This window comes from Octopus sinensis, linkage group LG14 (assembly GCF_006345805.1).
Source record: "Octopus sinensis linkage group LG14, ASM634580v1, whole genome shotgun sequence".
Classification (NCBI taxonomy): domain Eukaryota; kingdom Metazoa; phylum Mollusca; class Cephalopoda; order Octopoda; family Octopodidae; genus Octopus; species Octopus sinensis.
In genome coordinates this window covers 59,499,276-59,512,887 of record NC_043010.1, presented here as the reverse complement: position 1 = coordinate 59,512,887, position 13,612 = coordinate 59,499,276, and the positions used below count along the sequence as shown (strand labels likewise).

Genomic DNA, 13,612 nt, shown 5'->3' with positions numbered 1-13,612 from the left:
TGGAAGACCTGCTAAGAGCATCACACCCAGAAATGTGGAGAAAATACATCAGCTTGTGCATGAAGATCATCAGAGGGCAATCAATAACATTGCTGAGGTCGTATGGGTCTGTGCAGGTAATTCTAACATCTAAATTGAATATACAGTGTGTCTCTGCTAAGTTTGTCCCCCACTTGTTGACCACTGAGCAGAAAGGACATTGTATCAATATCTGTCAAGATCTCTGTCAATGTGCCACTGATGACCCATCCAAGGATCCTCGCTGATGACAAGTGTTGGGTCAACAGATACGACCCTGAGATGAAACAGTTGTCACAATGGAGAAACTCTTCATCTTCACAACCAAAGATGGCACAACAGAACTGCAGCTAAATCAAGAGCATGCTCATCGTTTTTTTTCAACGTTGGCCTCATTGTGTATCAAGAATTCATCCCCTGGGGCCAGACCATCAATCAAGAGTTCTACTGCAACATTTTGAAGCATTTAAGCAAGGATGTTTGGCAAAAGTGACCATATCTGTGGAGTACATAGAACTGGATTCTTCATGACGACAATGCACCCTGTCACAAAGCTCTCCTTACTTGTGAATTTCTCATCAAAAACAACATGGTATCACTTCTGCACCTGCCCTATTCACCAGATTTAGTCACCTGTGGATTTCCATCTCTTCCCCCAAGATGAAAAGGCAGCTCAAAGACCACCATTTTAATACTGTTCTCAAGATCCACAATGAATTGCAGAAGGTCCTCGACTCGTTCATTGAAAACAACTTCCAGGCCGGATTCCAAAAGCGGCAGGAATGCTGGGACTGATGTATTCCTGTGCAAAATGACTACTTTGAAGGAGACGATGTTAAAACTTAGGTAAATAAGTTATATTTTATTAAACATAATCAGTTTTTTGATACCACCTCATAGATATATGAATATTTCCTCCCAACAAATCTGACCAATGTCCATGAAAGCATTAATCTTATAGATCCTTCATGACTGATGATTTTCCATCATATTCTGGAAGAGTTATCCAGTACAACTTAAATAAAAAATAGCTTTTTTTCTAAGAGAAGAGCCATACCTTTTCTTGGAGAAAATAAATGTTTTAACTGTGTGTTTGTAGTGCAATGTTGGGTAGAAAAGAAATAAAAAATTTGGCAGTTTGTCTTAAAGAGTAGAGCTCACAGAACAATCAGAATTCTTGCTAAGAAAGGGTTTCCACAATTTTGCCTGGAATCTGACAAATGGTAGAAATGCCTGATGGCAATGTATGACTTCATGTTAGATGTTCCTGGTAGAATCTTCTCAGATTATCATTTGCCATCAAATAACTTACAAGTAACTGTAAAATATAAAACATTCAGCTAAAACATTCTCAGTTGAACATAATTTAATAGTTTATTCATTGAAATAGTGCTTACCTTTGTGGACTTTTGAAGTGTTCTGCTCATTGTCGATGTCTTCCAGTCTTCAGGATAGTAATGGCTCCTCAAATGACCATATCTGTCAGACATTTCTCCTCGATTACCTGACATCACAGGTACACTGTTGTTACCTTGATAGATCAACTGTCTCATCTCATTGCGACATTGGTATGCCTGTTTCTCTTCTGCTGTTCTTTCAGATGAGCTATTTCTCACATTGTTACATCTCACAATACACAGGGTTATAGAAACCACAATAGCTATAGATACTATCACAGCTGCTACTACAATGATAATCAACAATGTCGCATCTATTGTGTTATCACTTGGTAGGTGCACAGCTGTGAACATTGGTGACGTCTTGTTACTAACAGTCAGTGTCAAAGACACACTAGTTGTTGCTGACAGAACTGGAGTACCACTGTCTTTCACAACAAACTCAAGCTCATATGATCCGGCATCATTTTGGTAAACTGTGCGAGAGTAAGATAACACACCAGTGAAAGAGTCCAGTTTAAATAACTGTCTCTCGTTACCTGAAACGATTTCATACCTGAGAAAAGCATTCATGTGACTGTCTATATCAGATGCTTTCAGAACTGTGATGTCGTTCTTACTTTGCGGATGATAGTGGACATTAAGAGTGAAAGGGTCAACACTAGGAAATGTAAAATATGGAGCATTATCATTTCTATCCAATACTTCCACTTCAACATTCACTGTGTTATTCAGAGATGGGCTTCCATTGTCTTTCACAAAAACCTCAAACTCATAGAAATCTCTGTGTTCTCTGTCTAAAGACTGGTTTGTTGAAATAAAGCCAGAGTTGATAATCTGGAATGGCAGACGATATTGCTGTTTATTTCTCAGAGAATAAGACAATTCACCTCCCTTACCAATATCTGGGTCTGTAGCATTGATAAAGCCAATAGGGAAATTAGCTTTGTCATTCTCATAGGTAAGGAACTTGAATGTGTCTTTCGTAAAGTGTGGCTCTACATCATTCACATCCAACACTTGGATTGACAGATCTTTATCAGTTTTCAGAGCAGGTAATCCTTTATCTTCACACGACACAGTAAAGTGATAATGTTCCTGTGTCTCTCTGTCTACTGCTTTCTTTAGAACTATTTTATATTCCTTCGATCCCATTGACTGTAGTTTGAATGTGTCGTCTTTGATATGACAGTTAACCTGTCCATTGTGTCCAACATCATTGTCAGTGACCATCACATAAGCAATGAAACTACCAACTTTGATGTCTTCCAGAATGGTAGCTGTGTTGTGATTCTGTGTAGAAATAAAGTTCACATCAATATTTGGGGGATTGTTGTGTTGGTTGATGACATTTACCATAACAGTTGCTATGGAACTCAGAGGAGGGTTGCCCCCATCTCTGGCTTCAATGTATAATGTATAAACTTCATTGTCAATGATAGCATCAATTTTATCAATCAAAAATATCTCACCACTTTTCTTAACGAGTCTAAAATGTTTGCTATCAAGTTCTGACGTTTTGGGACTAAAATAATAATTTATTTTCCCATTATTGCCAATATCGGAATCTGTAGCTGACAAAGTGACAACAGGTACATCATTTTGAAAATAACTTTTTATAGTAACATTATAAATATTCTGTGAGAATACTGGTAAGTTATCATTCTCATCTTCTACTAATATTTTCACATCTAATACACTCTTTTTAGAAGGGGAACCTCCATCTTCAGCCTCAACTTGTACACTGTACATATCTTTCACTTCTCTATTTAATTTACTTTCTAGAACAATCTCTAGTCGAGATATTCCATCAGCTCTTTTAGAAACTAATAATGAAAACATTTCCTCATTGTTCTTTAAATGATAATTAATTACACTATTTAAAACTCCAACATCTTTATCAATGGCATTTGGAATGGACTTTTTCATTCCTTTGCCATCTCCTTCTCCAAAGTGCAAAGTGATTTCCTTCTCTGGAAACTTAGGTTGGTGGTCATTGATGTCTTCTATAACTACTTTAATTTTCAAGATTTTCAAGAAGTTTTTTCCTTTGTGAACAGCAACTTTCACAGTTTTATAACATTCTGTATTATATCTACATAGTGACTCAGCATCCACTGTCCGAACCGTGTACAGTTTCCCTGACTGGGTGACATTGAATAATTTTGTCTCCTTTTGTTGGAGTTGATTAAATGTAATCTGACTGAGATCTTCTTTGTCCTGGAGCCACTTTTGTGAATTAGCAGTGATGTCCCCCACATAGCTTTTGGGACTATTTTCTTCTTTTAAACGAACTGTAATGTCTATACATGCCCCAGGGAGGAAGAAAGATATTATTACCATCAGAATTAGTAATGTCATTGTAGATGTTATCGTTCAAATGATTACAAATGACCAAGATCCTGGAAAGAAAAACAGCAATTATCAATGTAAAAAGAAAAGGTATTATGGAACAATGATAATTTAATTTTCCAGCAATACCCAACACACTAATCGTTATCACAAGCGATACCATCATTTTAATCTGATTCTAACTTACCTGGAGCATTTTATCAGGTATTTGGAATGTTACCGACTTTTAAACGTCTAATTTTTATTTTAAAAATGAAATTCTCAAATTTATTTCCATAAATAAATAAAAGTCTTACATTCGTATTGGTTCGCACCTTTAATTAGTAAAAACCACCTAAGCCTTCCCCGCCGGCCATTACGAGGTAACCCCACATGTAGTCGTCTTCCACTGTAAAAATAACAGCCCAACAGTCATCGAATCCTTCCCTAACATCTCAAATAAGGAAAGGGCCCAACATAATGTAACCCTTTACACCTCTAAACAGGCGAAAAGCTCACCAACAGGATACCTTTAATCAGAGGGTCGGCGAAGACGGGGTCAACTCGGGGTTAAACAACAATAACATTTATTTTAACTATTCAACTAATTCAAACCTGAATTAAATTACATTAGTAATATAAAAATATTACATACACATGTATATTTGGTAAAACAGAACACTTTTTCTCCATTTTTTCGGATTGAGTTTGAGTTTTTCCACAAAATTCCGGCCAGAAATGTTCCGTTCTGCAAATTGCCGCCGAAGTTGATTTGAACGAAGGAAGCAAGTTACCTCCCTTTGAATGGGGATCGTCTGTCAGTTGATTTATCCCGCCTCAACGTCTGCTTTATCTTAAAACAAGTCTTCCAATAAACAATACTTTATTTAACTCTACCACCGACTAATACAAATCAAAGGAATTTTCTCTGATTTATGAATATTAGTTAAATCTGACGAAATTTGTTACTAAAAACACCCAAAACTTAGTTTATTTTCTTTGTTTTGTTTTTTTTTTTGTTGGTGCCTGAAAGCTTCTTTCAATGTTCTTTGAAATAAAATATAAGTTGAAGTAAAACTGCCAGATTATTTGTGAAGCAATTATTACTGTGTCCGTTTTGTGCGCTTTCTTCTATTCTCTCGGTGTTAATAGCGATAAAATGGAGAATTACGTTTTAATCTCACGGAGAGAAAAAGAAAGCCGTAGAATACTAAAACAATTATATTTCGAAACATGAGCAATTAATCGATGAGTGAAAGAAAAATTTATACAGACTACCTAGACAAATGGAAATTATTATGCATTTCAAAAAATTGTCTTTTTATTTTGATGTATAAATTTATTGATCTCCATAACATTATTTCATTCTCTTTAAATTTTTTTCCCTTTTCGAAGATGATTGAAAGTGTAACCCACGAACTAGTTTTATGTCAAATATTTCGTGCCTTTCATTTCGTTACGTAACTAAAGTTCTTAAAAGCGTAACACTGAATCACGTCCTGACAAGCAAATAATAATATTATCCACTATATTTTTATCTACCATCACTATTATTTGCTGCCATTAGTTTGTGTAGCTTCTTTTATTTACTTTTAAATGATACCTCTCTATCATAAATATCATAAATAAGAACAGTATGTAAGGTGAGATGACCAAATTTCGAAACAAGGTTTTATGAGTATCTGACATAAGATTGACAACAAAGTACAAATGCCTAACACATTAGTTGTACAATAAAGTTTAAAAGGGAAATTAAACAACCACCTTTGCGACTACGTTTTTTATTTGCATGTCTTTGAGATTGAAAATTAATTCTATCTGCTTCAGTTCAACCACATTTGGAACAAATGTCAATTGTGTGGAAATATAAACTGCAAGAAACACTCTTGTAGTCTATCTGAGGGAAGACACTGCTCCCATCCCTACAATGTTACCAATTCAAAATATCCACTTCAGCATCAGTTTTATGAATTTTCACTCTGTAAAACTCATGCATTTCTGCTTTTTCTAGATTCCTTTCATAAGTGCTAACAGAATCACTGAAAATTACCTATATCATAGGCTAGGCAAAATTTATTGCCAATGCTTTTGTTGTCAGTATATTTGAAGTATCCTTCAACTAGTTGATGTAAATACAATAGGCATTGGTAACAATGATCTTTAGTCAGAGTTTCAAATGTATTTCTAAAAAATCTGCTCATTTCTAACAGAAACATCTCAGATAATTTGATGTGGTAATTAAATGCTAGTTGATAATTAATCAAAATACTCTCATTTATCAAAAATACCTCCATAAGATTATAAGAAATTTCATCATCATCATCATTTAATGTCTGTTTTCCATGTTGGCATGGGTTGGACAGTTTGATAGGGGCTAGCTAGGCAGAAGACTGCACCAGGCTTTACTGTCTGTTGTGGTAGGGTATTTATGGTTGGATGCCCTTCCTAACACCAGTCACCTTACAGAAATTAATTTTAAGGAATAATTGTTTCCATTATTAAATCCCTTTTCTGAGACATTTATCTGGAGACCACTCAATGCAATCTCTAGTAAATGCATTATTAAAATAAGAATAAATTACTGTGAATGGACATGATTAAATTTACTGAGTTTCATGCAACAGCCATTATAGATTCATCAGAACATGAAAAAATTAAATAAACTTTATAATCTCCCATTGAATTGTTAAACAGAAAGGCTATAAGTGAAACATTAAAACCTAAGAGGATTAATAGTTGTCTATATTAGCCAGAAATTAATTGACTAATGATTTTATTTTACTGAATTGTTAAACAAAATTGAATTATTCCTTAAACTTAATATCAAATAATAAATAGCTTATAATCTTACAAATGGGGATATTTTTAACAAATAGAAATATTTTAATTAATTATCAACTAGCATTTAATTACCACATCAAACTATCTGAGATGTTTCTGTTAGAAATGAGCAGACTTTTTAGAAATAAATTTGAAACTCTGACTAAAGAATGTTAATAAGACAAGGTGTGTTGTTATTAAGAAAAGCAAGTGAACTTCAGTTAAACATTACACTCTAACAAAAACAACACCAGATATCAAATATTTGACATTTGTCACAGTATATTGCTTACACTGTTTCTACTGAAAGAGCCTGGACTGAGGTATAGTTGATAAACAAACTTATCATTTGCTAACCCCTAACAAACTCAGTACTACAAATACAGTCAAACATTTGATTGATCAGTTACCAATGCCTTTTGTATTTACATCAACTAGTTGTAGGATACTACAAATCTACACTGTAACATTAAAAATAAACAAAGGAGTAAAAGGAGACATTATCAAAATGAAAGATAGTTAAGACTAAGGTTGGACTTTAATATGTGATAATGAGTATTGCTGTCAGATACTACGTATGTTAAAAATCAAAATGTCTTTTTCAGGAAACATCTGCACTAACATGAAACATGTTAAAACATTCTGAAAATTATAAACTTACATGGAAGTAGTTGTATTTTTATATACAATAATATACTGATGATTGCAATTCCTTGAAATATGATTATATTCCTTGCTATATTTAGTAGTAGTACAGACAGTTGTGCATAAGCACCATCTTGATTTAATAGGGTGTTTGTCTCAGTAAAAGAACATATTTTGTTTTAAATTCAAGATATATGTGGAAAATTATTTGAAAACCTTTCAGGCATTATTAAATTAAATACTACAGATGTTAATATTCTCTTTTTAATCACTGTTAAATTTTTAATTCTTAATTTTCTGAGAGTTAATAATATTTTGAGTTAAAATGGATGTCCTTGTGGCTTCATCATCATTTTGATGATTTTTCTTTGTTAATGTTATAAACAATTTTCAATAAAAATGTTCAAGTTAACAATACTTTAATTTATTATTGATTAATTTCAAATATCTCTTTATTTCAAAGAACCTACCATTAAGTGATGTCTTTTACCTAATAATTATAGTTATAACATTATTATGATATTCATTAACATAAAAGAATTTTAAGAAAATAATTTCAACAGCATTATAAGCTTTGTAAATGATGAAAGTTGATTTGTTAGATTTTCAACAATACCAAAAAATTTGGTACCAAACTACAAATATGAAAGAAACAAATCATTCATAAAAATACCAAAGTGAAATCAAAATTTTTGAAGAGTGAAAACATCGAATTGCTATGATAATAATTCTTCTTGTATACTATGTTGCAGAAACAATATGGCTTCAAAATGCATGTGACAAATGGATAATTTTCGCTATGAAAATAATCACTAGACACAATTTGTGCTTAAAAATCAGTGAAAACATTAGATACTTACTTTCATTATTTGAACTCTCTTATCATAAGCTATAATATATTTTCTCATCAGATTTCATTGCTTGTCTGCTGCTTAAGGTTGCTATGAGCTTCATATACAAGGAGTAGTTTTTTGAATGAGTCAGTTAAACTGGCTGTTCTTCATATTAAACTGGCTGTTCTATATATATATATATATATATATATATATATATATATATATATATATATTTATATTTTACATATATTTTACAAAATAATTCAGCTAGCAAAATTTATACCACAGGCAATTTCATCTGTTACATATCCAGAACATTGAAGATGAAATAAAATCCAAATTAAAGATATCAAAAAACAAATTAGGTTTGTAAATAGACTAGCTATGGCCAGGACTGAAATTTCCTGTGACCTATTTCTTCAGTATTTCTCTAATGGAAGTGGATACATGCTAAATGTTAGTAAAAATTTATTCATCATTTTCACTTAAAAAATTAGAAAAATAAATGGAATAGAAAAGTTCCATTCATTTAATTAAAATGTAATTATATATAATAACGCATAATTGCAAAAGAAACAGTTTTGTTTATTAACATTGTTATTCCTTCTTATTTATTTTTTATATACTTTTGTTATTTTAAAAACAAATATAAATTGTACTTGAAAATGAAAGAAAAACACTACTAGATGCAAGAGCCACGTTTTCAAATGAAAATTTATCATGAAATAGTAAATTTCTTTACTATGTGATGTTTATATATGCTTAGATGTAATTATGCATTTATGATATCAGGCTGTTTTACACATCTCCCATGGTTTCGTTGCTGTTCAGTGCTTTTGTGTGTGTGTGCATGCATGTATACATACATACATACATACATATATATGTAATAACATATACAATGTTTTTTTCTGCCAAGGTTGACTTTGCCTTTCATCGTTTTGGGGTAGATAAATTAAGTACCAGTTGCATACTGGAGTTGATCTAATCGACTAGCCACCCCTCCCCAAAATTTTGGGGCTTTGTGCCTAGAGTAGAAAAGTATATATATACAATGTTTTTTTTAAACTTGTGTAGGATGTAGGCTATTTTTTTTGGATAGTGTGTGCTGATGAGGATCCGTGTATAGTTTCTAAGTAGATAAAGCTATAAATAATAGCATGTAAAACCCATTTAGATAGAAACAGTTAAAAGCTACCCTTCTAGTTTTTCTAAATTTTTAAACCAGTATTTATATGCTGTTATAGATAAACTGTTAAAAAACAAATTATTTCTTGTTCTCTTGATGTTTCTAAATTCTTATACAAAGAATATAAGAACTCACATACATGCATGCATATATATATATGTGTATGTATATATATGTATATGTATATATATATGTGTATATATATAATTTGCCGTTACGTTCTGAGTTCAAATTCCGCCGAGGTCGACTTTGCCTTTCATCCTTTCGGGGTCGATAAATTAAGTACCAGTTACGCACTGGGGTCGACGTAATCCGTGTGTCTGTCCTTATTTGTCCCCTCTGTGTGTAGCCCCTTGTGGGTAGTAAAGAAACATATATATGTGTATATCTATCTATCTATATATGTGTGTGTGTGTGTGTGTGTGTGTGTGATTTTTGTGGGTGTGGGGGAACATTGGATCTTAAAGCAGATGAAGCTGTGAAAAATAGCATGTAAATATTGGGTTAAAATACCTTTTTAATACAAAAAGTGAGGGCTGCCTGTGAGAGTTGAACCCAGATCTGTAAATACAACAGGTGCTTCATCATTGTACCAAAGCAACCTTTTGAATTATTCATTCCATTCTTATGATGCCAGTGCATATATATATATATATATATATATATATATATATATAATATTATATAAAAGGGCTTAGTAAAATAAATTACTTTGCCGCATACTGAACTCATTAGAAATAGCAGCTAAAAAACTTTTTTAAGGCTATTTCTAATACTTAAAGAAAATCTCTCTCATATATAGTGTTTGCTTAATTCAACTCACAAAAGTTTGGGGGTAAGGACATCGAAAAATCAAATGCTAAGGTTATTCGAGAACGTACGTTTCAAGATTAGTCAAAACAACATTTCTATCATGTTTATATAATGTAATAATTTGAATTCGCCTTGAATGGTCCCTTTGCATACTGAACACTTGGTGAAATTGATTAATAATTAATTAATTTTGCCCTCAATTGTTGAAATATATATATATATATATATATATATATATATAATATATATATATATATATATATATATACACATATATAATATTACATATACATACTCATATATATGTATACATGCATACATATAATATACATATACATATTCACACACATGCATAGATTTCACATACATGCATATACACAAACACATATATAGATATAAATACATATATGGACACACACACACACACACACACATACCTATCTATTTGTATGTGTGTGTGTGTATGCATGTATATAGTGTATATAAGGTATATTATATGGTAGAATCATCAGGTACCAGGAAAAATTTTACAGTAACTTTTCCATCTCATGTTTTGAGTTCAAATTTTGCTGTGGTCAATTTTGCCTTTTTATCTTTTCAGGGTGAATGAAATAAGAATCAGTTGAGCATTGGTGTTGGTGTAGTTGAACAGCTCCCTACCCCAAAATTTCAGGCCTTGTGTCTATAGAAGAAAGAATTATCATTGACTCTGCCTTAGTGAAGGCAAGGGTATTGTTTTCAGTGTTGCTTGTTTGTTTGTTTGTCCGTGGACAAGATATCTCAAGAACCACTGGATGGATTCTGATGAAACTCTCAGGGATGTTTGGCCTCACGACTGGCACAAACTGATTAGATTTTGGGATCAATCCAGTACCAGACAAGGATTCTGGATTATTTGTTATATCTTTATATATAAAGAGAGGTTGTGTGGTGTCTGTCTCCTACGATTTAGATTCCTAACTACTCCCACATTTTGCGGTGCAGTTTAACCAAAACCGGGTATCTTATAGTCGTGATTCATATCGAGCCCTTTTGGGTATTAGCGCGCATCTATGATGAGTCTACGATTTAAAAGAAAATTTACCATCAATTTTTCCCATTTTTAATGCATTTTTGGCATATATAAGGGAAGTAACTCTCTAAAAATGTATTATTAAATCTCAGAATGTAAAAAGCCACAGTAACCCCCCCCCCCCCTTTGTGGTTAGCCATATTGAGATGGCTATTATACTTTACATCTCTAAAAATGCTTATATAGTTATTTCCCTTACAAACCTGAGCAACGCCGGGCGATACTGCTAGTTTACTAAACATGATTATGATCTCACACTCACTTTCAATTCTTTCTCAATTATATTCCTTTAGGATGTTTCCAAAGTTGTATTTTCGTTTCTCTATTATTGATTTTACTCACATCTCTATCTTAGTAGAAACTGATGGATTAAGAAATTTGGCTTTTATTAGATAAGAATAAACTATTTATTACTGTGACTAAATTTTCTACACCCACCTTCACATTCCATGAGTACCATTGTGATCGATCAGGTACTGGACGACGATTCGGGATTATTTCTCCATTTTTTTTTTTACTTAATTTTTAATATTCTCATTTGTGAGAGCAGCCGAGTTTATTTCGGATATTCTCATTTTAAAAATCATCTCTGGTTAATCGTTGAGAGGACGTTGGTGTTGCCTTGGCAGAGGTTTACACTCTCTGAGTGCTCTTATTATTATTATTATATGAAACCTCACAGCTCATTTTGCTGGGTATGATGGAAAGTGTCAGCTGTCCACAGCCAGCAGACTAAGGTGACACTTGTTTACTGGTCATGCTTCAAGAACCCTGTGAAGAACTCTTGCAGTTCCAAGCAATGCGGATTTTTGTAGGTGTTCTACCTTCACATTTGCACCAATCTTTTTCAGCCATGCTGGTAGTTCAGTGCTGATACTTCCAAGTGCATCATCTACTCTTCTCATTGACCACAACCTTTGTATCTCCCACTTCAAATTGTCATAGTTTATTATTGTTATTATTATTATTATTGTTGTTGTTGTTGTTGTTGTTGTTGTTGTTGTTGTTGTTGTTGTTGTTGTTGTGTTGTTGTTGTTGTTGTTATTATTATTATTATTATCAGCATCATCATCATTGAGTGAGAGAGTAGTGCATGCCATCAAAGTGACACTGGGGTACAAATATTTGAAGCCCATCATGACTACCCATTTGATAAGGATACACCATGCACATGCATCACAACCATATGTGCATGACATGGTGATCCAATATCAAGATAAACAGTGCATGACCTTGCAGGTGGGGCCCAGTTAGAATTTTCTTCAGGTCAAGTAGTCCATCCCACTCAAAAGATCCCTGAATAAGGTTTGTTTAAGGATGATGAATGAAGCACCCTTATTTCAAGAAGTGAAATATTCAAACCCCAAAGAATTCCTCTCAACACATGGCTATGATGCTCCCCAACTACTTCTGCTCATGATCAAAGATGCATATATCACCAGCCACGAAAGGACATGGTCAACTGATTAAGGTCAAGCAACTGACAAGCAAATCTGTGGTTTTTATTATTATTCAACATTTGATAGTTTCAGGCAAATTTCCACTGCATCAGCACCTGCTACACCTCTGTGTTGCTGCTGTGTGCAGTATTGTGTTCTGTTTAGTTGTTGGGAGTGTGTAAACTCTTCCTTGTATTGTATAGTGTCAGTTTCTTTCTTTTATGGGATGTGGTGCAGATTTTTTGTAGTAACAGTGTTTTTATTGAGTGTTGTGTGTGTATTGCATTGGGTATCTAGCCTGTTGATGGTAGTTTATTTTATTGGACATTTGCTGTATAGAGTGTGTCTTGTGCTTGTGGATTGTTTTGTTTAGGTTGTATTATTGAATTGATAGTGTCTTACATAGGATATGGGCTGTTCATAATAGGGCTATTTTTGGGATAATGTGTAGTGTTGAGGATCCAGGTACAGCTTCTACATTTTTGTTCATATGCATTTTTATCATATCCCATGCTCCAATTATTATTGGTATTGTTTACACCTTCATGCTCCACATCTTGAATACTTCAATTTTGAGGTCTTTGTACTTTGACAATCATAACATTTCAGTTATAATTCTTGATGGATTTGGTCTGACTCATGTTTTTGCACAACGAACAGGGCTTATCTCTCTTATGGGTGGTTTTGTGGGTGCAGCATTCAGAAACTCCAATAGAATTTTTATTAGAGGTACTGGTCAATATTTCTCTAATATTTCTATTATGTCTAAAGGCTACAATAGGCAGAAGAGGAAATATTTGTCAGAAATGAAGATATTTTTCTGAAATATGTTGGTAAATGTCACGATTAAACTTCTTATTAAAATCTACCTGTAGATCCAAACCCCCATTACAGAGAACTTGATAAAATAATTTTTGAAATGGAGGAAAACAATTTCATAAATGACATAAAATCTAAGCTATTATGTTCAGAAAGAAGAACAACTGTATTTATGGTCTTCCAAAAATAAAAAAATTTTTTGAAAAATTTCCTCCATTGCACCCAATTTGCAG

The 13,612-nt window shown here is 33.0% G+C and overlaps 1 protein-coding gene across 6 annotated transcripts in view; it reads right to left on the bottom strand.

Moving 5' to 3' along the window:
- The window catches only part of LOC115218959 (protocadherin beta-15-like), a 29,765-nt gene extending 25,974 nt beyond the window's left edge, over positions 1-3,791 (bottom strand). For all 6 annotated transcript variants that reach the window (XM_036509276.1, XM_036509278.1, XM_036509277.1 and 3 more), the window contains exon 1: positions 1,416-3,791. In XM_036509276.1, coding sequence (XP_036365169.1) covers positions 1,416-3,776 — 2,361 coding nt within the window. In that variant the 5' untranslated portion in view covers positions 3,777-3,791. The remainder of the gene's footprint in view (positions 1-1,415) is intronic.
- Positions 3,792-13,612: the final 9,821 nt, after the last annotated feature.